Source organism: Dendropsophus ebraccatus, chromosome 5 (genome assembly GCF_027789765.1).
Source record: "Dendropsophus ebraccatus isolate aDenEbr1 chromosome 5, aDenEbr1.pat, whole genome shotgun sequence".
Classification (NCBI taxonomy): Eukaryota; Metazoa; Chordata; class Amphibia; order Anura; family Hylidae; genus Dendropsophus; species Dendropsophus ebraccatus.
In genome coordinates, this window is record NC_091458.1 from 10,946,161 (window position 1) to 10,973,848 (window position 27,688).

A 27,688-nucleotide genomic window follows, 5' to 3' on the forward strand; every position below is an offset into this window, starting at 1 on the left:
CAATATATATATATATATATATATATATATATATATATATTAGTATATAATTTTCAATCTTTTTTTTATTTTGTTTTTTATTTTAATACAAATTCTTTGTATAAATTTTCTTGACAGGTTTTCGAGATTTTTCTACACATTTTATGGAAACCAGGTCATTAAATAATGGGTTTGAGACACCGGTCATAATGCTATCCATATATGCGCAAATAAAAAATAAAAAAAAACTGCATACAGACCTGACATTGCTTTTGAGGTCCATTTACTTGGGCAGATGATCCGTCCGATGAAAACAGTTCAGTGCGTGCATGCACGAAAATCATCTGAGTTGGACAACTGAAAACATGGGGGGGAACTTGGATTTTTATAATGGTTCAATGGATATAATGGAGTGATGGATATGCAAATTATCTGATTGTGTAAACATCCCTTTCATGAACTTTTCTCCCACTCTCTGATGTGTTTATTATACTGTGTAAGTTCCTTTGTGCTCTAAGAATCTAAATGATCTTAAATATACCAAAATTACCCTATCCCAATTTAGAAAATTGGACAACATGAAATGATATACGCACTAAAAAAAAATTGTGCAAAAATTTGCCAATATGTAGAACTACCGGTATGCAAATCATGCTATATAACCATGTTTTCCTCAGTCCGCTTTAATCGCTCGAACATGCCAAAAAACACCATGCTTCAGATCTGGTTCTTCAAGAGACCCCATAACCAGAAGTCACACAGAGATTGGAAGAGCGAGGAGGAGAAGAATAATGACCGGTCACCTGCGCATCATACAAATACTGTTATTCCTACAGCACCACCAATTGGCAACTTTCCATTCTATTTTTTTTATCACTAAATGCCAAAAGCATATTGTCCGATACTTGTCTCATTCAAAGCTGCAGAACGACCCCTAGAGCCCTCTGCATTGGGGAAATTTAATCTCGCTAACCCTGTGTAATAAAATTTTTGCCCAGTTTTAGGGAATTCGAATGACTATTGGACTCTTCCTGTACTGGATCTGAGAACTTTGTTAGTGTTTGGATTTTCTCGCCACCCGGCGTCTTACATTCCTATTTATACCCTCTCATAACAAACCTAAGGGATATCAATTGTGGTTATAACCCTCTCAGGATTTATTAGACCATCTGTATGAAGCATCTGAGCCTCCTCTAATGGCCGCTCGCCTTGTTGTTGTTGGCAGTGATAATAACTCTACATCTCATATGTTTTTTCCCTTTGGGTTTAATCAAGGATTGATGACGGCTCCATAAATAGAAGTGACCACAATGGTCCCCATGGAATTTCTCCAAACAGTAATGTACCGCCATATACCATACCTGATTAGTTGTTTAACCTTATAATGAACAAATCACTGCCATCATGGATACTCGTATATTCCACAACTTCAATGAGACCAAAAAGGAAAATCTAAAACATAACTTTTAATAAATAAATCCTCTGTTAAAATCGAACAAAGTCACTATCACAAACAAATAATTATAAATCCCACACCCAACCAGACTGAAGGTCAGAATGGTTGCAATTGATGTTTATGCCTATGCTCTAAAAAGGGGGCCCTGATGATATATGCCCCGATAGTATGTGGGTCCGGGTGACAGGAAGGGACTCAGGTGGAATATATGGGGTGGGACCTGCTGTGCCCTGCACTCCCCTCCCCCTGTCCTTACATAGAACAGTCAGAAAGAGATACTAGAAAAGTCATCGCTAGTCAAATGGTCACTGTAATTTCGCTTATGTTTACAACATTATACACCCAGGGCATTCCAGAAGTATTGATGAACTGAACGAACATTTGCAGATGTGGTGTCCCACCACTGGTGTTTTTCTCTTCTCTTGTGTACCTGTCAAAAAGCTTTTATGTTAAGTGGTGGATGAGGTATTAAGTTTCCCGACTAGGTGTCAGTGTTTATTTTATGCTTATGCACATATTTCTAGGCACAGCTGAAAGAAGGTAATGGGTTAATGTTTCTCTGTTTACCATGTGTTATATGCTGACCATTAGGAGGTGCTCTTTTCTTTTCTATCTATCCTCTCTTCTTTCTCCTGCACATCATCACCACCACTCACAGGCAGGCACACAAAGGCCCCTGTAGGAGGAGTTTTACTGGTGGAGGAAGTGCAAGTTCAGTTCTAGTCTGATTTTCAGCAAGAGAGGACACACAAAAGTCAAGTTTCTGCAGAAGCCAAGCCAGGGCCTGGCTTGTGCCAGGACAAAGTCTAGTCACCAAAGTGAGCAGATGCAGATAGAGTAGGGTCAGTTGCCACTGCCGTGACAAGAGCCTAACCAGGTATCAACATTACACCTGTGTGCTGGACTAGCACTTGTGTCACGACATTAAAACTACTGGCAGAGTATCACACAGACAGAAAGGGTCCAATATTCCCCTTCAATGTGATGCTGATTACCGCTATAGAACTTTATTGAGCTCACTTAATTTTCCACCTACACTGTGGATGTTCATTCAATGTTCTCAATAAAAGATAGGAATGTTAAAGCGGATTATTTTTTCTAGTTTAGTTACATTGCGTTTGTTTGTTATCTAAAGAATAATTGGCTTGCATTTCATTAGAAAGCCATGCAGAAATCCAGGGAATTTCAAGGGGTTCACATACTTTTTCTTGCAACTGTGTATGTTGCAATTAAAATGTTGTTATGTCCAAAAAAATAGAACACACATTAAAAAGTCTTCCTTCATGAAAAGTATTTAAAGCTTTTTTTTTCTTTGCTGGTTAGAGCCAGATACTGAAACATGTTGTTTTTTTGTGTAATTCTATTTGTATATGTCATATTTTATTGTATTGTTATAAGGGCAGACATTTTGCCTGAGCTGTTTTTAACAGCATTAAGTAATAAGTAATGTTTTACAGCATATAGACATAGACAATGATGGACAGGACGTGCCCCATTAACATGAATTTTCCAGCATCACAAACAAAACAGAAATGTTTAACTTAGTTTTAACCCTAGTGGTGAGAATGGAAACTGCAGGATTTCAGAATTATTTTAAATTCTTGATAGTAAAATTAAAAACTGAAAGAAAAAACAATGTGTTGGTCACTTTGCTGATACTATTATTGGTAGAGAGCAATCTCCTAAACTAACTGTCTGGGACATTATTCTGGCACTGCTGTGTGTCCTCAGGCTTTGGAGCCAAAGGGGAGTATTGCTCCCAGATCACTCAGTTTTCATTTTCTGCCAAAATGTTGCATTTTGCTGCATAAAAATGACAATAGTTCCATAGATCTTTGCTATTCTTTGGTTACAAAGTGGATTTTCTTCTTGAAAGCCTCTATAATGTCCTTGTTCCTGAGGCTGTATATAACCGGATTCATCATTGGTGTTAATACTGTGTAGAGCAGGGCCACCAGAGAGTCCACATCTGAAGAGTAGGAAGCCTTGGGCCGGACATACATGAAGATAAGTGGCAGATAGAAGATATTGACTACAGCAAAGTGTGAGCCGCATGTGGAGAACGTCTTCATACGTCCTTCTTTGGAATTCATTTTGAGGATGGTTAATACGATTTTAATGTAAGAAACGACCACTAAAATAAATGTTATTAGAATAAGCAAACCAGCAATGGAGGAGCCGACTGTTACATTGAAGGAGGTGTCGGCACAAGCCAACTGCAGCAATGGTGGATGGTCACAGTAGTAATGGTGGATGATATTAGGACCACAAAATGGTAACTTCAAGACTAAGATAAGGCTTGCGAATGGAGTTAGGAAACCACCAGACCATGTCATTGCCATCAACAGTATATACCATCTCTGAGTCATTATAGTATGGTAATATAGAGGAGAACATATGGCGACATATCTGTCATAAGCCATTGATGTCAGAAGTAAACACTCTGTAGATCCTAAGGACAAAAAAATATACATCTGAGCTAAGCAGGCTGTATAAGAAATAGTGTCATGGTTTATCGAGAACTTGGCCAACATCTTGGGGATGGTTACCGTTGCATAGCTCAAATCAAGGAAAGATAAATTACCAACAAATACATACATAGGAGTATGCAGATGGTGGTCAAGGGCCACCAAGAGGAAGATGCTTCCATTCCCAGTGATGGTGAACAGATAGATAAAGAGGAACACACAGAAGAGCAGAAGCTGATACTTCTGAAGACTTGGGAAGCCAAAGATGATGAATTCGGTTACAGGAGTAATGGTCAGATTGAGAGAAACTGCTGCTTGACGGTAGTCATCTTCCACCTGGTTAAAAATAATCAAATAGAAAAATGTTAATAGAGAGTGCCTAATGATTGGCTGTGCTGGTGTAGCCGGTTGTAGTAGCCTGCAGGTAAGTTTAAGCCCCTAAATTCCTAATACCGTGATAGCGATAGGCACCACTTGTAGTGCCCTGATGGTGAACCTGGGACAATTTTTCAAGTATAGTAAGTCTAAAATAAAAAATAAAAAATCTTGAAGTTTATAAAGAAAAATACAATGATAAGATATTTATTAAATGTTTGAGGAAAACAAGTAGTTTGGCCTTGGATATGTTTGGACAGGTTTCTCAACTGGAAACACTCAGCTACCCAAGTGTTAGTGCATGTAATTGTAATGGATCTATTGGATTTCCAGATCTTTTAACACTGCCTGTCCAGTCCATAGTACAGGGCCGGGATCTGCAGCGAGTCTCGCTGCAAATACGCAGATCCGGCAAGTGGGTTTGTAGCCTAAATATAATATATCTTACATGTTATTATTTTACTTTAGGAAATCTATGCCATTGACAAGCCACAACACAAGTGTAGGTTCACTCTGCTTGTTGTGCCTTCATCACCTCCAAGAATAACTTATACAGGATGTAGCTAAGTACAAGATAAACAATATAATCAACATGTGTGTTTTGATAACTTATCAGGATACTGTGGTGGAAAGCTGTCATGTAAAATTTCTTTCCCTAATTTATCCAAGGGAAAGGTAAGGCTGGACACATCTGTATGTACAGTACACATTGACCCATCTGCTCATGTACAGAATATATTGTCACAGTATATACAGACCATACGTTACATTTGAGGCCCATTTACTCTGCAGTAGGACTAAAGACTGTGATCATATTAATTACTTTATGTGAACAAGGACAGAATGTGTCAGAATGCTTGTTGAACAAACATACTGAGTGATGTTGGGGTATATCACCATGAATCACTGGATCGGTAATCAATGTAAAAATTAAATGAGCACTAACATTTCTATGAAAGAATATCTCAACTCTATGATTGAATCAGCCCAGGCTTCTGTCTCCCTAAGCCTTGGCGTTCGATGTATCATGAGTGACACTTACCTCGTATAGATTAATTCCCATAGCAGAAAACGGTCTAGAAGAATTTAGAGCAATAATGACTTCTAGTAACAATTGGATTCTTTGTTGCATTAGAGGAGCACCCTCACAGCTTCTTATATTCCTATTTATACCCTCTTGTATAAGGGGAAATCAATTTTAGTTATAACCCTCTCAGGAATTATTACACCGTGTGTTGATACTTTGTAGCATCTGAGCCTCCTCTAATGGCGCTCACCTTGTTGTTGTTTACGATAATTAAAATTGAAGTTGAATTGAGTTGAAAGTGTTTCTTCCCTCAGGAGTTAATCATAGCTTGAACTTTAAGTAACAAGTGTAAAGTAAACAGAAGTGACTAGAATGGTCTCCAGTGGAATCTCCTATGAAAATGATCATAATGATAATGAGCATTTTGTGCCGGCATATACAATGCCTGCTTGGCTGTTCCAAAAATGCTTTACATTTAGGCTAAACAGATAAGAAGTATAGTTAAAAATGAAAAAAAATCTAGGGGGTCTGAGGAACCAGAGCATCATGGTGACCCAAAGCATTGCACATTGAACTGCATCAAAGTCTTTTAGCTGGATGCTTGATATTTAGTCACACATCCCCTCCCTGGCCAGAAGAAGCACCAGGCGGTGTGAAACAGCTGTCCCGGTAGAGTGCGCCAGCTTAACCACCTGTCCTCACTGCCCCATCCTAGCTGATCTTCAACAAAGCAAGTGTGTCCACATTTGACTCAGTGAGTTCTGTGACTGTTGTTTGTTGTCCGCAAACTACTACCTTGTTTATGCACTATAAGGCCATGTTCCCACTCTGTAAGACACCGGCTGTTTCGTGACCCGGCCAGGTCACGGAACGCCCGGTGTCAGAAAAGATCATCCCGGCCGGTACTGCAATATCGGACGGATGATTTTTACCGCCGCTGAATTCAGATGCAGGCGCATTCGTACGTGCCCGCATCAAAATTCCCCGCTACTCACGGCTGGAATTTTTTATAGTTTTTATACCCCACTTGAGTACCATTACCTCATTCACATGGAGCAGTTTTAGTGGTGGTTGTAACAGTGTGACAGACAATATGAGAGATTATACAAGGTAACAAAAAAAGGAGCACTTTGTTGATTGGAGAAACCGTAGTTTCCAAATATAATGGAAATTTTATCTAAAGTGGGAATCCCATTGGCTCAAACAACATAATGTAGTAGCAATAGGTGACAGCGTCCACGGGTAAGTACGCCGACATACACAAGCCAGTGACCAGTATTACAGTACCTCTTTTCTTATGCTCGTCTTCTTGGGCTCAACTCAACCAATACATTTCTTAAGCAGAACAGGAGCCTAATATATATTTAATGTGGCACTGAGTTGCCAAATAAAGGATTTTCCCAAAGGGCCAGTCTATCACCAGTAGGAGCAGACGGTCCTGAACCTACTTTTCTACGGCCATCCAAGGTAAAACGCTAGTTCACCTTTATAATGCTAAGGGAGGCCTTCTCAAAACACCACCAGTTAGGCATCCTCGCTCCAGCTCTGTGACCAGCATGGAGGAGGTGGAGGTGGAGCAAGACAGATCTCCCCCGATAGTATAAACACAACAGAGGCCATCTTGACTTGCTCTGTTAGAAACTTGTTTCTGTGCAATTCAAAGAGAATCAACCATTGATTCGAGAGGCCATGGCAGGGCTTGGGGTCACAACCATGTTGTGGAGTAAGGCAGCTAAACACCAGTAGTACTGAGGTCTAGACTGCAGGACACAGGAATTGCTAGAGATTATGTGGCTTGTGGTAGAGCAGGAAATGGTGGTAGATATTATCCAGGCAGGCAGAAAACTAAACTAAAACTCACCTCAGCTTGTGGATCACTTCTTGCACTGCAGGCCTGGGTGGGCAAGTGGGGTCCATCAAGAAGATCATGTGACATACATGTCCACTTGGCAAGTAAAGACCACAATCCTTCTATCTTCCAAACAAACTGATGCACGAGCAGTACCCAAACAACTGGTGTATAAAAGGGCAGCTGAAAAAAAAAAAACCTTAAAAATTGGTAGATCACATAACAACAAATGGGGGCATCTAATAAGATTTTCTGTTCTATATTCCTGTACTCCTTGGTGGTGCAGATATATGATAAGCTAGTGGAAGCCACTGACTATCTAGATGATCAGATATTAGAGATATTGGACATCTTAAATGCCGCCCTCGTACAACATCAACTGGTTGTGGTAACTGATCAATATGCCTTAGTGTTGGACTACCTGACTGCAAAAAAGCAATTTTTGTCCCCAGTCTCCTTGCTAGGTACAATACATGAATAATTTATAATCACCTTTTAGTCAATTGGAGACCAATTTTAAAACTCAAAGCAAATCTGTCGTTAGAACTTTCAATATCTAAACTAAAAGTAGATGTTATATTCTCAAAGAGTCAGAAAACAGGAAGTCCAGTGGTTGTGACCAAAGATACCTAATCATACACATTGGTTTTCTATAGGGTGATATAACCCCCTTGAGCTTCAATCATAATGGGAAATCATTTGATGTAACCCCATAGGCAAAGGTAGACTGTGGTATAGCTCAGAGGGTTCAACTCTAGCCTATGATCGCTGCTGCACAGTGATTATGGCATAAGTTTTAACTCACTTATTCCATTCTCTTGACTATATTTAGTAGAATAATTAAAAATTGTGTGTGTGTGTGTGGGGGGGGGGGTTCATAATGAGTAGGGTGTGGGGGTGGGGAATAAAAAACACCCTATGCTTACCGTTCCCAGTGCTCAGGAGCTCCCATACCTTGTCGGCTGTCATCTTCTCAGTTTTAAGTACGTCACAACATGGGATCCATGTCACAGATTGGTGGGATTTAGCCCGCTCAGGTATTCAGTGACTCCAGCGGAGTCTTGGAGTGGGGTATCCGTAATCCGGGTAATGACATAGCCTGCGGGGAGCTCAGAGGACAGACGGCTAAGTCCAGGAGAGGGACACGGCTCTGTGCGGACACCAGGACAGGAAACTACAACTTGTTTTTTATTTTCCTCCTCCCCCAGCCCATAACAAATTTTTAATTTCTGGATGGACTTCTCCTTTAAGTTTTAAAGTTAGTCTCCAATTGACTAAAAGATGATTATAAGTTGTTCATTATAGACTACCTAGCTGCGGCACAAGGAGGGAGGTGACAGATAATTGGATCTACCTGTTGCCATTATATTGATGAGAAAGCTCAGCTGCAGCCTATACAGGCAATGATGGATACATAGGACAGGCATAATGACTTGAAAGATAAATGGTGGGGAGATACCTTTTCCTTCCTAAATCCTGCCAGTTGGTTCAGTGGATTGGGAGGTTGGATATCTGGGCTTATACATAGAGTATTGCAAAGTTTTCTTATGCTCTTGGCAATCTATGTATTAGATGATCCATTAGTTGATATTTGCTAGATTCTGCCAGAGAATCCCATCCCGATTAAGAGTTATGATATAATGAAGTTAGGACTAGTAGATGGTTTGGAGTCGGCCCTGCCATGGGGAACCTGGTGGAAGAAAAGAAACATGTAATTAGAAGACCGGCGGTCAAGCTACTCTTGTCCGAAGAACCCAGGCGAGCTGATCTCCTGCACCATCCTAGGTCTGAGAGGGGAGAATATGATCTGTTAATGTGGAAATTAGTGTCATTGTACAAACTATATAATATGTGCAACTGGAACTCCTGCCAATGATCAATATGCCGAGAACCTATGTAAGAAACAGAAAATAACGCACCTTGGGAGCGGTAATGTTCCTATGGTGAAAACAATCGTGAGAAATGAATTACTTACAATTGGTGAGTGGTGATACTTCACAACTCCCTACAACGCCCAAGAAATTCGCAGCAACAGCTCTGTCGGGATCGCTACACCCAGCAGAGGATCCAGATCACCGGTCCAATACAGAAAGGCATAAAAAAGAAATTAGGGAGCGATCTATTCTCTAGCAACCAACAATCATTTTTTATATTGTTTAGGTAAGAGGATTACTCACGTCCCGCTGCCAAGTAATCTCGTAGATCGGACAATTTGGCACGCTACGATATATGTTTATTTATTTTATTAAATATTTTTATAATGGGCCCCCTTGTATTTTAAACTTTTATTGGGGGAGGTATAAGGTTTTTTTTTAATACTTTTAAAAACTTTTTTTTATTACACTTTTTTCAATGTACAACAAAATTTATGGGGTCTTAAATTTAGTGAAAATGTTAGTCAGGACAAAATAGCTTTTTTAGATCTGTCTATTTATATAAAAAATGGAGATATTAATACGAAAACTTTTTTAAACTGATTGTTGCGAATGGGTACCTACATTTAGATAGTGAACATTTAAAAACATGGAAAGAAAACATCCCCTCTGGACAAAGGGCGAGAATAAAAAGAAATTGTACAAAAGAAAATATTTTTGAGGAGCAAACAAAAATCTTAGATAAAAAAGGTTTTTACAGAAAAAAAAATTCCGAAATAAATTATAGAGGGTGCAAGGAAGAAAGCTAGTGGATTAGATAGAAATATATATATGTAAAAGGAGAAGAAGAAAAGAAGAAAATAAAGGGAAAGAAAAATAATGTTAATTTTATTACTAAATATTCGAGTAATTATATGGCCATAAAAAAATATTTTAAAGAAAAATTGGTCCATTCTATTGAGGGATCCGTTTTGGAGTGAGGTGATCGTTCACGGTCCCAATATGATTTTTAGAAGAGCACAAACAATTGGACAACAGATAGACAGATAGCTCCATCATATCCAAGAATAAAATAAGATGAAAAAACTGTGGAGAAAATAGCAATCTGTAAATGTGAGAAAAAAATGTGCAAAACGTGCCCTTATATAACGGAGGATACTACCCTGTTTCCCCGAAAATAAGACATCCTCCGAAAATAAGGCATAGCGGAGGATTTACAGGATAGCTTAAAATAAGGCATCCACCGAAAATAAGGCATCCCCCAGTAAGACGCCACCAGGGTTATGTCTGGTTTTACTGGTTTGTGATGACAACTACTGTATAGTATATAATAAATGTTCATTATTTTTGTGAGAATTCTTTATGGAAAAATAAGACATCCCTTGAAAATAAGACACAGTGCACCTTTGGGAGCAAAGATTAATATAAGACACTGTCTTATTTTCGGAGAAACGCGATAAAATAGCAAAAGGAGAGAAATCAGAAGAGGAGATAACAATAAGAGATCATCTGAGCTGTGGTTCAGAATTTGTCATTTATGAACTGGAGTGCCCATGTGGCCCCCAGTACGTGGGACGAACCAGTCAACCAGTGTCTCCCATCAATCAGCGCAATTCCGTAATGGAGAGGATAGCAGACTAAAAGTGTTTCCAATAGAGAGGATACATTTTTAGATACATAGATTTAGTAGGTTATGTAAGAGAGAGAGAGAGTTTTTGGATATTTAAACTAAACATTTTGGTACCCAATGGTCTTACCAAGATGATAGAAATATTTATATATGTATTTTTATAGATGTATATTGAGATTAGTATATATGAATCATGTTATAAGTTTGGCCCCAGAAGTGATGTAGGGGGGAGGTGGAGTGAGGAGTTAGCGGGAGCTTTTTAGGCTATGTTCACACTGTGTTTGATTCCGTCTGTAGTGCGAACCGCGAATATACGCACGTAGTTTTGAGGTTGATGCGTTGGCTTGGAAGTATACGATATACGCCTGCACAATGCACACTACGTATGAACTTACGGCCGGATCGTATGCGGCGCCGTGAAAAATGAACAAGACCATTGTTTAAGGATAGAAATGTTGAAACTCACGGCCGTGGATTTCCATGCGGTCCCGTACGGAGTACTTATTTCTGCCAAATTGAACGTGATTTTTCGATCCAAAAGGTTCTGTGTGGTTTACGGGGCTGGGCCAAGATTTCCAAGTAAATGACCTGCCTCAGCTCGCTTCGAAACAAGCTAGGGAAGCATAACTGTACTGCGGGCGTATGTTTGCGGTTTGTACGCATCCGGCCGCATGTCGATTTTTCCCACGCCCGAAGTTTCAGCCGCACATGTACGGCGGCGTATGAAATGCAGCCGGACTCATATGCAGTGTGAACATAGCCTAAAAGTGTATGATAGTTATATGTTGCTGTGTCCCTACGAGATTTCTTGGCAGGTCAATCTCCTCTCTGAGTCGTGAGTAATCCTCTTACCTAAGTAATATCAATACTGATCGTTGGTTGCTAGAGAATAGATCACTACCCCCCTTTTTTAACTGCCTTTCAATAAGCTGAATATGCTGAGAAGGCAGTTAAGACCTGAACATTAGTCAAGAATATGTGTGAATGGAGACGCTCCACCTGATAAGAAGCCTTTCTGGTCAAGCACTTCAGGTGTTATTCCGAATCAAGGGGCGTCTATAATACGAAGTATATGATTCTGCTTACTGATGCATCTTGTCACCCCCCCCCCCCTTGTATGTACGTAAAAAGCTGTTTATAGCTTGTAATAAACAAGGAATTTAATGAGACTCTTTGGGGGAGATTTATGAGAGGGTGTAAATATACACCTGGTGTAAACTGCCCCCAGCAACCAATCTCAGCTCCTCTTATATTAATAATTAATATAATAATTTATTATAATTTATTTATATAGCGCCAACAGATTCCGCAGCACTTTACAATTCTGGGGTACACACATAGACAAAAAATAGACATTACAGAGATATACATATAATTATCAGCCATACATGAGGAGTGAGGTCCCTGCTCGCATGCATGAGCTTACAGACTATTAGGAGGGGGTGCGAGACAGAATGGCAGAGGGGCAAAGTGCTTCATTGTTCTTATGGTCCGGCCATCATTATAAATAAGGCAGTAAGGTAAGGGGGGTGAACCTGTCACCAGCCAATGCCTGCATGCACAGGTCTAAGTGCTTAAATGCTTGGTGGAGGTGTCTGTGTGTCTGTGTGTGCGTGTGGGAGGGGGGGAGGGTAGCAGTCAAAATTAGGGAACCTGGTAAGCCTGCTTGAATAGATGAGTTTTGAGGGCACGTTTGAAACGTTGTGTATTCTTGGGTATTCTTGTAGTCTTGGGTAATGTATTCCATAGAACTGGTGCAGCTCGGGTGAAGTCCTGGAGACGGGAGTGAGAGGTGCGGATCAAGGTGGATGTTAGTCTTAGGTCATTAGAGGAGCGTAAGGCACGGGTAGGCCAATGTAGTGACTGGCACAGGGGGGAGGCATTGGTATAGTGACTGGCACAGGGGGGAGGCATTGGTATAGTGACTGGCACAGGGGGGAGGCATTGGTATAGTGACTGGCACAGGGGGGAGGCATCGGTATAGTGACTGGCACAGGGGGGAGGCATTGGTATAGTGACTGGCACAGGGGGGAGGCATTGGTATAGTGACTGGCACAGGGGGAGGCATCGGTATAGTGACTGGCACAGGGCGGAGGCATTGGTATAGCGGCTGGACATGGAGATGAGCCTGGCCGCTGTATTGAGAATGGATTGGAGAGAGGAGAGTTTAGAGGAAGGAAGGCCGATTAGTAAGGAATTGCAGTAGTCTAGACGGGAATGGATCAGAGCGACAATAAGAGTTTTAGCAGATTCGACAGGAAGGAAGGGACGGATTTTAGAGATGTTTTTTAGATGCAGATTACAGGAACGTGAAAGAGATTTAATATGAGGAGTGAAAGAGAGATCCGAGTCACACATAACACATATTCCACCAGAGCTGAAAGCTGATCTGTGATTGGTTGCTGTGGGCAGTTTACACCAGGTGTATATTTACACCCTTTCATTAATCTCCCCCTTCAATGCTGCGTTTACACGGAACAATTATCATGCAAATTCGCACGATAACGATCGAATTTGAATGATAATCGTACATGTAAACGCAGCGAACGATCAAAAGACGAGGGAGAAATCGCTCATTTTGAACATGTTGTCAAATCGTCGTTGATAGTTCGCAAAAAATTAGCAGATCGTTCACCGTTCACCGTCGTTCGCCGATTTAACCAATGTGTGAGATAGGCTTAAGCGCTCGCAAAACGAATTTTCCGTACCATATATCGTACAGTCTAAACGCTGATCGTTATGTAAAAAAAAACGTTACTCCGACATTGTTAATTGTACGATCGGTCGAATTATCGTTCCGTGTAAACATAGCATAAGTCTGTGTTATGTGTCCTTAGCAGAAGCTCCGATGTCTCTCAAATAGGAACCACTCTGTAAGGAGGAGGAGGAGGTGTTGGGAGGTAGCGGAAGGTGGCAAAGCAGGACGGGCATCGTTAGTGTCAGACACATCTGGGTGACACGGCAAACGGGCAACAAAATGCATTATTACAAGCAAAAAAACAAACAAAGCTACCATGATACTATAAGTACCTATTACCTCTGTCGGTGGTTTTATCAGTGACTCATATGATACAAGGAGACGGACATTACAGGTCTGTATTACGCACCGTATTGTGCAGTCAATTCCACTGGTGGCCCTAGTCACCCCAGTCACAGAACTTTCTAGAGACTTTTTAATTTTTTGCAATTCAACATTTTATAAATTTTTCAATGAGAAAAAAGAAGGAGAACAGAGTACAATGCAAATATAGGAATGCCAACAATGAAAAATAGTATATGATAAAGCCATAAACCTTCTCCAAGAGTATCCAAAACATATAGGCAGACATGTATGAAAAGGTGTAAATGCCTTTTTTAGGCGCAGATTGGTGTAAAAATATTCGCAAATGGTATTTTTGCGAATGTTTTTCACATCTGCGCCACCTTCGCCAGTGGGGTGGAGAGGGGGCGTTACAGGGGGTGCGGCAGCATGCAGAGGGGGTGTGGCCTCTGCATGCCCCGGAAAAATGATACTGAAACCTACGCCAGCTCTGAGCTGGCGTAGGTTTCAAAGTTTTCACACGGACGGACTCTGTGCGATCAGGATTTGTGTAGAGGCAATGCGCCTCTACCTAAATCCCCTGAGCTCCGAAGCTGCGGGGACATTTGTAAGCCTGGCGTAAAAAACGCCGGACTTTATAAATGTCCCCCATAGAGTAATATCAAAACAATGTAACCCTAAAAATGTTCTTTGTAGATTCATTGTGCGCACAAAATATAGTATATGGGTCATGAAACTGTGATAAGTACTCTGGGGGACAAAGAGGGAAGGGGGGGGGGGAGTAGGTAGCGTGGGATCTAAAACAGTAAGAGGTCAAAAATGTTCAAAGATCTTTCTAAAGACTTTTAGCAGCCTGTGTAGGTGATGATGATCATGTGACCTGCTTCCTATACACTTTATCACCAGAGGGGGCAGTACAGAGAATAGTAACCACTGCACAGCTGTGTATGTCAGTATATGCAGATGGTAAGCAGTATACGGTAATACATGACATGTCAAACATGTATAGTCACAGTATCCAGACACTAAACTGATAGAGGTGACTCTACTGCCACACAACAATCTATATCCTACAGGATCAGGGACAGTGGGTACCAGTACCAGCAATGTTCAGGGTCCTCCGGGGTGACAGCTGTTATTATACAGTACAGGACCCTCTGCTCCGGAGATCACTGCTACACCCCATAGTCCTGGGGATAGGAGCATTATACAGAACCCTCTGCTCCGGAGATCACTGCTACACCCCATAGTCCTGGGGATAGGAGCATTATACAGGACCCTGTGCTCCGGAGATCACTGCTACCCCCCATAGTCCTGGGGATAGGAGCATTATACAGGACCCTCTGCTCTGGAGATCACTGCTACACCCCATAGTCCTGGGGATAGGAGCATTATACAGGACCCTCTGCTCCGGAGATCACTGCTACAGCCCATAGTCCTGGGGATAGGAGCATTATACAGGACCCTCTGCTCCGGAGATCACTGCTACAGCCCATAGTCCTGGGGATAGGAGCATTATATAGGACCCTCTGCTCCGGAGATCACTGCTACACCCCATAGTCCTGGGGATAGGAGCATTATACAGGACCCTCTGCTCCGGAGATCACTGCTACACCCCATAGTCCTGGGGATAGGAGCATTATACAGGACCCTCTGCTCCGGAGATCGCTGCTACACCCCATAGTCCTGGGGATAGGAGCATTATACAGGACCCTCTGCTCCGGAGATCACTGCTACACCCCATAGTCCTGGGGATAGGAGCATTATACAGGACCCTCTGCTCCGGAGATCACTGCTACACCCCATAGTCCTGGGAATAGGAGCATTATACAGGTCCTCTGCTCTGGAGATCACTGCTACATCCCATAGTCCTGGGGATAGGAGCATTATACAGGACCCTCTGCTCCGGAGATCACTGCTACACCCCATAGTCCTGGGGATAGGAGCATTATACAGGGGTTAGTTACTGGACATATCATTGGTCAGCATAGAGCATTCCTGTATGATCTTTATTATAATACAAGACGTTTCCTCAGTGTTTTGGCAATGAGGTGGGTGTTGGGTCACTGGGGCACTTGTCACGGTGGCCAGGAGCGGTGTTGGAACCCACCCACAGACAAACAGACACTGCGCTTGAAAAGGGATAACCCAGGTGTAGGTTCGGCACTTAACCAATGGAACAGTTTACTTACAAACTTCAGTGCAATCCAGTAGAATTCTCAGTAGCTTGTAAGCTTCAGTGCAATACCTAGTAATAGTAGTTGGCTTATAAACTTCAGAGTTCAGGTGCAAGTAGATAAGAGAAGAGGTTGTACTGTAGTTATAAATCAGAAGAGCGAGGGTGCGTCTTGGGGGCCTTGTCCAATGTAGTAATGTGCTTAGATATGTGTATCTGAATGCCTTGTGCCCTAACTAGTTCACTGAGTGTAAAGTTTGGGTAGTACGAGCTCTAGGCCTTTTTCATTAGGAGTGTCAGACTTTCCAAGGTTTCCCAGAAGAGGCGTGTAATGCGCAGTAGGATACTTCAGCTCTTTTCCAGCTATTTGTCCTACTGGGGTCAGTAACTATACTGTGGAGGCTACTGCCCTGCACCCTTTAGAGGTATCCCCAGCGTGGACAAGGTGATCCTCAGATGACGGCTTTCCCTTTTTAGGTTTCTAGCACTGCATCTCGTGGCAGGTTACTTGCATAAGAATTTGTAGCTTGTGGTCCCTGACATGGCCTATGCCAGGTCCGGCTTCATTGCAGCAGGAACACTCTTTCTGTCTCTGTCCCATACACTGAAAAACTGACTAGAGACCTCCCACCGGGAACTAACCTCCCTTTTATAGGGAAATACTAAACTCTCTTGTGATTGGTGGGGCTGTGTTGTGTGTAAAAAGAAGAGTTAGGATAGGTGTGAAAAGTGTGGGAAAGCACCTGCAATATGATAAAAGAATACCCATGACATACAACAGTTAACCCATGACCTCCTTCAGCTGTGCTGTAGACATAATAGTGCATACTAGAGACAGTGACACCTAGTGGGGAAAACACATCAATATAGTTTCCTTCACCCCTTTTTGTGAGATACCAGACAGAGATACTTTACTCAGGTGCAATAAGACTTAGTGGACCCTGTTCCGGGACACTACATATTGACCATCAATAGTCCTGTCATCTGCTCATCACATCCGGCTTCATGTTTGCTCCGGAACATATCTCCATATCTGCTTTGTGTTCCTACAGGTAGCCTATTTCTTCTACCGAATCAGATAACCCATTGTCCAGCAGCCTATAATAGAAATAGAAGCGGCAGTGTTAGTGACTTTGTATTGTAAGGATTGTGTTCTGATCTCAGATCAGTCAGTGAATGGTCGGTCCTGAGGATGGGATCTGTACAATTTCCAGACTGTTGTCTCCCCTTATCATTTGATGAGCAATTTCCTGCACTACCTATACGTTGTACCTTGGTGCACTACAGAACCCAGCGCACCTGCCGCCTTCCTATGGTGTCAGTTCTATGTTGCAGTATACTAGCAGAAGCATGGAGGAGTGCACACTCTTGTGCATCTTATCCCAATATAAGGGTATGTGCACACTGTGGAATTCAGTTGAAACCTCAGTTGCGAAATTCTCTGCGGCGGGCGGGCGCGTCTCTGCCCGTGTCATAGGCTCCATTTTTTGCACGGGCGGATTCCTTCTTCCGTCCAAAGAATGATAAAGCCCCTCCTCCCCCCACTCTTCATCATTAGGAATGCCCCTAGAACATTTTCTTCTGTCTGAACATTGCACAGGTGCCGTAAATGGAACCAATCACTTCAAAAACGCATATCCAGCTTTTGTAGCTGTGACGTCACTCGGGAGCGCGCTTCCATTCCGGCTGTACTGCGCCTGCGTAGAATAGCCTCGAACTCAGTGATCTCCGGCTCACACTGAGTTTGAAGCTATTCTGCACAGCCATAGTACAGCCGGAATGGAAGCAGCTGTACTGCGCATGCGCACTGGCGTCAGAAGAACGCCCAGGGGACCGTGATTACCTGCTAGCCGCGCACTGCCCAGATGACTACCTGAGGTAATTTCCATACAGGGCGCCAGTTTTATGAAGTTACTTTGCGGCTTACATGGGGGAGGCAAGGAGGCTATGAAAACATGTGTGGTAAGTGTGCTGTATGGTCTAACAGCACATTTCAAAATCTGGATATGCGTTTTTGAGGTTATGGGTTCCCTTTAACGATCCAGCCCATGTTCAGTATTCACACAGGTGAGGAATAGGAGATAATCTGCCTGGAGCATTCCTAATGATGAGGGGGAGGAGGGACAGAGAGGTTGTGCCAGCCTAATGTATACACAATCTAGGCCATGGCTGTTGGGCACTGGGCTGCAAGTCTAAAAGTTGTTTTTTAGGACAACAACTGCATCACCTGCCGAACGGACCCCAGAAAAGATTAAAAGCAGCTATCCGAAGGTACAAACGGTTTGGGGGGGGGGGGCAGATTGTGGGTACAGAGTCGCTTTAAGATTTGTTTTTATTGGCCCTTACACCAGTTTTTATATCGCTATGCATCGCAGTGTAAAGGGAGTTAATGACGGGGGGGGGGGGGGGGGGCGTGACCTGCAGCCACAGAGCCACATTGTGCTCCTGCCCGATACTGCCTTTATCAGCAACAAGGACCTTAGACTTTCTTAACTTTTCCCCTCAACGGATTAACTCTGCCTCCGGGAAGCGGCTGACCGACTCACCGCTACATGAGATGGCACTCCCAACAGATTCGGTGGCCGCCACCGCTGAAGCCTAGCTGGGACTCAGAAGAGGACAAAGTTAGTGCCGACTCGGATGACTTGCCTTCATTAAGCTGAGGGGTAAGACGGCCCCTCTCCCTCCTAGCCGCCCGCAGCTCGAACGTACCTCTAATACAGTACCCTCGACTCCCCTCCGTCTGCACGGGCTGTCGGAAGCTGCGCCCGATGACACTTCAAATAGATCACCTCCTGCTGCTAAAGCGGACTCTCCAGCTGTCACTGCAAGTGACACAGCGGCTCCCTGCTCAGCACCTCCCTTGACACTGCAGACCAACGCAGTTACAGATGTTCCTGCTATAAACAATCCACAGCAATCTTTTGCTACCAGTTCACAATCAGATGTCATCACTATCTCAGGGACCCTTTATCGTTCTGCCCCCATCTTTATCAGTTATACCTGTAAGCCAACCTGCACTCATCCTCAGCAGCATTTGCCATCTCCTGCTGCCACATGGCATTCTATTGCGACCTCTCTAGCTCCTGACCATATATTTTCTGACTTGCTACAACCTTCTGACTCTCCAATGGCTACCACGTACCTCAAGCAGATGCGATCCTCCTTCAGAGATTCTTTACTGACTGGTCTAGATCGGATCGTTCAGAGCTTTATCTCTTCTATGAGAGCAGTGGAAGACCGAGTTCGCGGAGAACAAATTGAGTGAGCTGATTGACTCTCATAATTCCTTAAAAATTGGAGGAGGACCTTCGTCGTCTGTCAAGTAAGACAACAATTTGAAATTCCGGGGTATTTCTGAATCCATAGCCTCATCTGATCTCTCATCCTATATACAGCCCTTTATCAAGCAAACAATGCCACAATGTGTTAACCGAGAATTAGTTATCGACTGGTCAAGGATGATCCCTAGACCTAAACATCTTTCACGAGACACACCAAGGGACGTTATTGCTCGGGTGCACATTCTACACGTCAAAGCGGCTTTTTTATCCGCAACTAGGCATCCCGAGTCTCTTCCAACAGAATTCCGGAATGTGACCGTATTTTCTGATCTTTCTCCCAAAACGCTCAGGAGACGGAAATCGCTTGCTACTGTTACTAAAGTCTTGAGGGACAAACATATTTTATATTAATGGTATAACTGTCCACCTCATGGTGTTCAAGGACCGCTCCAAACATGTGGTTACCAGCCCAAAGAGGGTATGCAGCTTTTGAACTCCTGGAACCGGCTCTCTGGTCCACATCATTTATTAGGTTGGGCACAACACACTGTTATTTTTCTAGACTTCCCTTTTTCCCTCCTCGACACATGGCATAGGTTGGACATAGTTGATTACGCCGAGTGTGTTATTACGCGTATAAACACGACTCAGCTATGTTGCACTATTTTTATTCTTTACCAGGCTTTGGTGTTTATATTCGATTTATGATTTAAGTTAGCTCATTTTCTTGTAATGCACTGTTTTAGCCTTTTCTCATATTGCATGCTTACATTTTCTTGTATTACCGCATTCACCCTATTGTATTTTATGTTTACTTTTATGCTGTCTTATTTATTTCTTATGTCGTATTTCCCCAACATTTTCCTGCATTATGTCACTCATGTCTTGTCTCGACCCATGTGGTTTTTTCCATTGAATTCCATTATAAAAAAGGATAAAAACGGATCCGTTTTTTTAACGGACACAAAAATGAGATTGACTATGTTTTTGTCTACGTTAAAAAAAACAGATCCATTTTGATCCGTTTATTTTTATAATGGAATTCAATTGAAAAACTGATCAAAACAGATGCACACACATGCATCCGTTTTTTCCATCCGTTTTTTGCAAAAAAAAGGATAAAAAAGCAGATTGCAAAAACGTAGTGCGAACCCAGCCTAAGGATGACAAAGAAAGCGGCATACAGTGATAATGGCATACAGCGCTCGGCTGTCCTGAGCAGTCCCATAGTGTGAAATATATAAATCTTTCCATTACATAATTTTTTCTGTAGGTGTCACTTCTGATTGTGGCTGCAAATACAATAGAAAATACAGCGGCAAATACCACTGTGTGACACCAGCATAAATCAGATCTGTAAGGTAACACAGCAGATCTATACATTTGGGCATCACACTGTGAGTATTCTTACTATAGTAGGGTTATATAATGTACACTTACCTATCAGCTCCGGGGGAAGTTGGTGCCCCTCTTCATCCAGTATGATGTGCTCCACCAGAGCGTCACCTAATAAGAAATGAGAGATGAGTGATTCTCTAGTTTATAGATGTCACCAGTGCTGGATATAATATACATATGAGAATATACAGTGAGAAGGACTAATGGGCCTAAAGACATTGCCCACCCCTGGACATACGGGCACTAGGGCTTTGTATAGTAATCCAAAACAGACTTGCCAACCATAAATATCGGTGAGTAATTATCCAAATACAAATACCCCAAAATATTACACAACACTTTGTGATAAAAAATTATGTAAATCTTTATTAGTCATATATATTGTACATTAAAATCATCTAAACCCATGGAATAACTTAACAAATGAATATACCAGAGGAGACAATAAGAACAGAACCGGTATGGTATAAACTAAACCAGTTTAAATTGATTTGAGTTAATGGAAAGATAGGCCTGGTCCTATATCTAATAAATCAATATGGATACTGTGGAAATTTGTTAACTGGAGCCACACCACCACCTAGCATTCACTATTGTATATGGCGGTTGTTTATACTGGGTACAGAGAACATAATAGTATAAGTGATTGCCACACCACTTTAAATTTACATGGTGTCTGTGCCAGTGTCCAAGTGATTTCAAGGACCTTCCAAGTCTCCCACTCAGAAAACAATGGCCCTACTAAGAGGGCCTATAATCAGCCATATATACATATACTTTAAGGAGTGATCACATAAGCCATACTGGTGTCTTACCCTCCTCTGGACAAACATAGCCCGACGCACGTGACGCATGTTTCACTCACGTCATCGGGTTTTAGATGATTTTAATGTACAATGTACATGACTTATAGAGATTTACATACTGTATGAAGGGGCAGTGTGTCTTGCACTGTATGTATATGTATATACATACAGTATATACATGCCGCGATCCAACTCCCACCACCAGATGTCACTGTATGTTATTGTATTACATGCAAGGTTGAAGGACCAACACTACACTAAGGGTTAACTGATTTCCTCTATTGATTGTGAGTCATGCCACTGTACACTGCACTGCATGTTATCCAATTCCTGAGTTAGTTACCTCAGGAATTACTGCCTTACTGTGTATTTGGTCATTTAGCCATGTCCGAGCTGCGAGCAAGAGGCTGTGGAACACCAGGACTAAATCCTATCCACACTGGGCTGTCCTCTTCTTCTAGCTCTACCCCCAAAGTGGGCCTGTAATCCATAAGGCTAGGTTCACACTATGTAACTGTGCGGCTGTATTTTTTATGCGGCTGTAAATGTGCGGATGAAACTACGGCCGTGGGAAAAAATAGACATGCGGCTCAAAACATACGGTCATTTACTTGGAAATCTGGTTCAACTAAAAATAACAAATAAAATCTTAAGAAAGTGATGCAAACACCTCTGGATGCATCTGGGAAAGCAGGGAAACAGTTTACATGAATCGCTATTACCGGGGTTTGCGATCCTCTGCAGTAATACCGATGTCTCTCATGGTTAATCTATTAAAATAATAAAACACATTTTCGTTGTAATAAAGTCCCTTTCGTTGTTCAATAATTAAATTTAAACTAATCCATCATTTTGCAATTAAATATACTGTTAAAATAAATAGATATATAAATAAATGTATATTTATATATATATTTATTTTTTGACAGTATATTTAATTGCACAATGATGGATTCGTTAGAATTAAATTATTGACCAACGAAACTGAATTTATTTCAACAAAATTGTGTTTTATTAATTAAATATTAATTAGTACAGGAAGCTCCATAAGCCGTTAATTCATATTGCCAGCAATAGAGCTTTCTGTACTAATCATCACTTTACTTTAATGAAAACATCAAATGTTTCTTCTAATTATGTTATCACAATAGCATTATTAGAAGAAACATTTAGAATTATATGTGCGCTCAGCTGATTGGCTGATCGGCTCAGCGCACATATAATTAGCGGGTCCGCAGCACAGTGACTTCATTGTGCTGCGGACCAGCGAAGAGGACACATCGGGATGAGTATAGAGCTCTCCCCACCCCCTCCCCAGCACTGCACCCCTCCCAGCAAGGAAGGGGGGGTCAGTTAACCCCTTCCTTGCTGGGATGGGTGCAGTCTGACATCAGTCTGGCCCCCAAGGGGTTAAGGGGGATGCAATACATCCTCCCATAACCCCTTGGGGGCCAGACTGTAAGCAGCGATCTGTAAAGATGCTGCATACTGTAAGGAGCACAACACCGCTCACAATGATGGGTGTTGTGCTCCTGTTTGTGTGTTTTTTGTGTGTTTCTCCCTTTTTGTTTTTCAGATATCGGTGCCAGTGGTCCCGGAGCGTCAAAATTGGCGCTCCTGGACCGGGTGGCAGCAGGCTGGTAAGATTTAGGCTGGGGAGGGCCTAAAACAATGGCTCTTCCCACCCTGGTGTTACCAGGCTGCTGTCGTTTGGTTTTTAACCCGGCTGGTTATAAAAATAGGGGGGACCCTATGCGTTTTTTTTTTTAAATAAATAAAAATTTTTAAAAAAACGCATAGGGTCCCCCCTATTTTTATAACCAGCCGGGTTAAAAACCAAACGACAGCAGCCTGGTAACACCAGGGTAGGAAGAGCCATTGGTCTAGGCCCTCCCCAGCCTAAATCTTACCAGCCTGCTGCCGCCCGGTCCAGGAGCGCCAATTTTGACGCTCCGGGACCACTGGCACCCGGCTCTTCCCAGTACCCCTGGTGGCATTGGGTACTGGGGTAATAATGGGGGGTTAGTGTTAGCCATTTTATACCGGCTAACACTAGGCCCCAACTTAGTAATGGATTCCGTCTATTAGACGGCTTCCACTACTAAGTCTATAAAGTAAAGAAATAAAGACAAGACACAAGTTAAAAATTTTTTTTATTCCAATAAAAACACCCCCACACCCCTAATTGACCATTTTATTAAAAAAAAACATTAAAAAAACGCTGGTCATCGACGTAGTCCACGGAATCCGACGTAATCCACAGGATACCGATGTCTGAAAAACAAAAAGGGAGAAACACACAAAAAACACACAAACAGGAGCACAACACCCATCATTGTGAGCGGTGTTGTGCTCCTTACAGTATGCAGCATCTTTACAGATCGCTGCTTACAGTCTGGCCCCCAAGGGGTTAATGGAGAATGTATTGCATTCCCCTTAACCCCTTGGGGGCCAGACTGATATCAGACTGCACCCATCCCAGCAAGGAAGGGGTTAACTTTCTTGCTGGGAGGGGTGCAGTGCTGGGGAGTTGGTGGGGAGAGCTCTATACTCACCCCGATGTGTCCTCTTCGCTGGTCCGCAGCACAATGAAGTCATTGTGCTGCGGACCGGCTCATTATATGTGCGCTCAGCCGAACAGCCAATCAGCTGAGCGCACATATAATTCTAAATGTTTCTTCTAATAATGCTATTGTCATAACATAATTAGAAGAAACATTTGATGTTTTCATTAAAGTAAAGTGATGATTAGTACAGAATGCTCTATTGCCGGGAATATGAATTAACGGCTTATGGAGCTTCCTGTACTAATTAATATTTAATTAATAAAACACATTTTCGTTGAAATAAATTCAGTTTCGTTGGTCAATAATTTAATTCTAACGAATCCATCATTGTGCAATTAAATATACTGTCAAAAAATAAATATATATATAAATATACATTTATTTATATATATATATATATTTATTTTAACAGTATATTTAATTGCAAAATGATGGATTCGTTAGAATTAAATTATTGACCAACGAAAGGGACTTTATTACAAAGAAAATGTGTTTTATTAATTTAATATATTAACTATTAGAGGCATCGGCATTCGGCATCATTGCCGGCTATTTTTGAAGTACTCCTTACGGACCGCCTGTCAATCCTCGGCCGCATGTCCAGCCGCAAACAATGGTCTTGTTCATTTTTTACGGGTCCGTTTACGATCGGGCTGTAGATTCATACATAGTGTGCACTGTGCAGCCGTATATCCTATACTTTCCAGCGTACGCATGAACCACCAAAAATACCGCCGCACAATTATAGCCGCAAATACAGCCGCACAGTTACATAGTCTGAACCTGGCCTCATAGTGTGTCACTCTGTACCCACATGGTAGCTTAGGTGGAAGTTTATTCCCATGGATACAGGAACTTTCTTTAACAACCACCATAGAAGTCTGGATAGCATCCCATGTTCACCCCCACAGTTCCCTTAATCGCTCCAGTCTACAGACACTGTATCAGTTCTCCTACACTGTGTTTCCAGCTGCTAAGCTGTATGGAGCATCAAACCTTATCTATTCTGCGGTTCAGTATATCAACTGTGTCTGTTGTTTCAAGAGAAAGTACAAGAGTCTATTGTATTGCTGTGATTCCTTAAACTGTGAAAAACGTTTAATTTCTGGACTCCTCAGTAAAGACTTTAACTGTTTAAGAACCGCAGTGTGTCTTCTATAGTGTGCAACTCACATAACTCACCATTCCTATATAACTCCTAGTATCACCCAGTGCCAGGTCAGTGGATTCAGGGGTGGCCATAGCTGGGTCCACTCCTGGCATCCGCAAAAAGTGCCCTCGGTGCTTCTAACATCTGCCCCTTTGGGTCGCTGTGCTCACGCGCTGCACGCCGGGACAGCAGATCAGGCACTGGCTAGCGATCAGGCCCTTGGAAGAAGACTCTCAAGCTCTGTTTACAGCTGGGCTCCCATACACAGAAACAAGTGGAACTGCCTCCAACTATCAGGTGATAGACATACAAGCTGAAGCCTCCTTATAAGTCTGGAGACTACTGATTCTGTTGCTGTAAAGAGAAATGTAGATTTTTTTTGTCTAGTGACAACTCTGATCTATGTGATATAATTTCTATTGAGAAGGTGAGAAGAATGATGAGTGAATAGATGATAAACTTTTTCAGTTGGCAAAGAGAAGTAAAAATATTAAATGGATTCATAAGAAGATATATTGCAGCACATGGATGCGATAAAAGAATGAATGGTGTGTGTGGTGCACTCTGTGAGGCGAGCTCCTGTGAGAGTGGCGAGCTCCTGTGAGAGGGTCCCTTGGGGCCCAACTTGACTGCTGTAGAGACCGTTCTGGCTTGTGTCCTCTCTGTACGGGAACCAGACCTAGACTAAGTGTGTGACTACCCCCTACCGGGTATGCAATACCTGCTGTGAGTGGTGGAGAAGAGAGCGCAGAAGAAGGAGAATAGAGATAGGTGGACAAGAGAAAAGAGCTCTCATTGGTGCACAAATCACAAACAACAATGACCCCTTGAGTACTACAGCTGTGCAATACATAGATCCAAGACATACATACTAGCGACATCTAGTGGCAAAACTTGGATACTAATTCATTATCACTTTTACGAGGGGTGTATAAACTAGTAACACCTGTGGTGGGACACCACATGTGCATGTCCTTAACCCCTTCCCGCACGAGGGCGTAACTGTATGTCCCCGCACGGGTGGGGGCGTTCAGAGCGTGGCCGCGCGGCGACCCCGCTCTGAACCGCCACGGTCCCGGGTGCCACATGTAGCCCGGGGCCGCGGCAATTAGCAGGAACGGTCTGATCGCCGTGCCCGCTAATTAAGTCTTCAGATGCAGCTGTCAAAGTAAGTGACATCTAGTGGTGAGAAGCACTTATCACATCTTACTGCATTTAATACACACACACTAGATCTAATTGATAATTCAAACCCTTTGCACAAATTTAAAACGCGAAGGCCTCTCTGTTTACTGTTTTTTATTACATATTGCCTTCCCTTGTATTTTTAGGGACTCCTTCTATACAAAAAAAAAATTGAAAAACAAGTAACTGGTTGCTCAGGACACACATGTACCTCTTCTATGGATGTACAGTTTGCCGGTATAATAGGAGAACAAATGAGTTTGTGATAAAATGAGGACCTTTAAAGGGAAACTATCAAGAGGTTAAACAAAGCTAACCTTCTTAGAAAGAGAGAGATCACCTCCTATTGGTTAGCACAAAACACATGGTATAACAACAACATTAACCCATAACCTTCCTCAGCTGTGCATAGAAGAACATACTTTATATATAAGACACTGATACCTAGTGGTGAAACTTCAGAATACCTCATCACCACTTAACCTGAGAGAGAACTTTGTAACAGGTGCACAGAACACTTAACAGTGGGACACCACAGGTACAGACACTGAGGGCGCAGTGTGTAAAAAGAAGAAGAAAATGTTTTCATGTTAATGGGAATCAGCTCCAGATCTAGTGGGGGAACTTTATCATTGTGCTCAGTGTCAGTACTGAAAATCCCTATTCCATGATGACGTCTCATACACCATGTTACCTGTATGGTAGAGTTCCTCCAGTACAGCGAGTAGGCCAGGGGAGCCATGTTTCTTCTGTAAGACGTATAGACTGACCCACAATGCTATCACAGCTTCTCTTCCTATAAGGAGAATATCCTGTAGTAACATCCGGGCTAATCTTTTTCTATCATTTTCTAGAGCCAGGTATTTCTAAAACACAAGAAAGAACCGACATAAGTAACATTATACAAAGATGTATGACAGCGAGGAAGAGGAAGGTCAGAAGAGGGAGGTCAGAGGAAGAGAAATATATGGGACAGAAGGGGAGAAAATCCTTCCCAAATTCACAATCCAAGATCTACTGACCCCCTAATATATGTGTGTGGGGGAGCAATGTGTATATATAAGGTATATATGGAATCTGCATGTGTGTATCTGCATCTATGCTATGTGCAGTGGCGTAGCTATAGGGGTCGCCGGGGTCGCCATGGCGACCGGGCCCCTACGCTAGGGGGGCCCGCACGGCCCCCCTTGCCACTTGTGACAGTGTCACTTTAAGCATCCTCTCCGGCAGGCGTGAGGATGTGAAGTGACCTCTCCGGCAGGCGTGAGGATGTGACGTCATCACGTCTGCCGGAAGTCCCGTCCCTGCGGCTCGCAAGATGGAGCCCGAAGAGGAGGAGGAAGAGCTGCTGCCTGCACAGCGCGGATTAGGTGAGTAGGATGTTTGTTTTTTTAGGGGCACCTCTGGGGGCATTATTAGTATAT

General features: G+C 42.5%; 1 protein-coding gene across 1 annotated transcript; it reads right to left on the bottom strand.

Moving 5' to 3' along the window:
* Nucleotides 1-3,273: 3,273 nt before the first annotated feature.
* Nucleotides 3,274-27,088, bottom strand: LOC138794027 (olfactory receptor 6N1-like). The gene is made up of 4 exons (XM_069972793.1): nt 26,959-27,088; nt 20,599-20,664; nt 4,357-4,427; nt 3,274-4,239 (listed from the first exon to the last, which is right to left on the bottom strand). The coding sequence occupies exons 1-4, from the start codon at nt 27,086-27,088 to the stop codon at nt 3,274-3,276; spliced, it is 1,233 nt and encodes a 410-aa protein (XP_069828894.1).
* Nucleotides 27,089-27,688: the final 600 nt, after the last annotated feature.

Coding starts and splice junctions, on each gene's coding strand:
- LOC138794027 (XM_069972793.1), bottom strand. CDS start 27,088: ATGTTACTACAGGATATTCTCCTTATAGGAAGAGAAGCTGTGATAGCA. Junction 4,428..20,598: donor ACTTCCCCCGGAGCTGATAG/GTAAGTGTACAT, acceptor TTTTTATTTTAG/ACTTACTATACTTGAAAAAT. Junction 4,240..4,356: donor TGGTGCCTATCGCTATCACG/GTATTAGGAATT, acceptor ATTTTTAACCAG/GTGGAAGATGACTACCGTCA.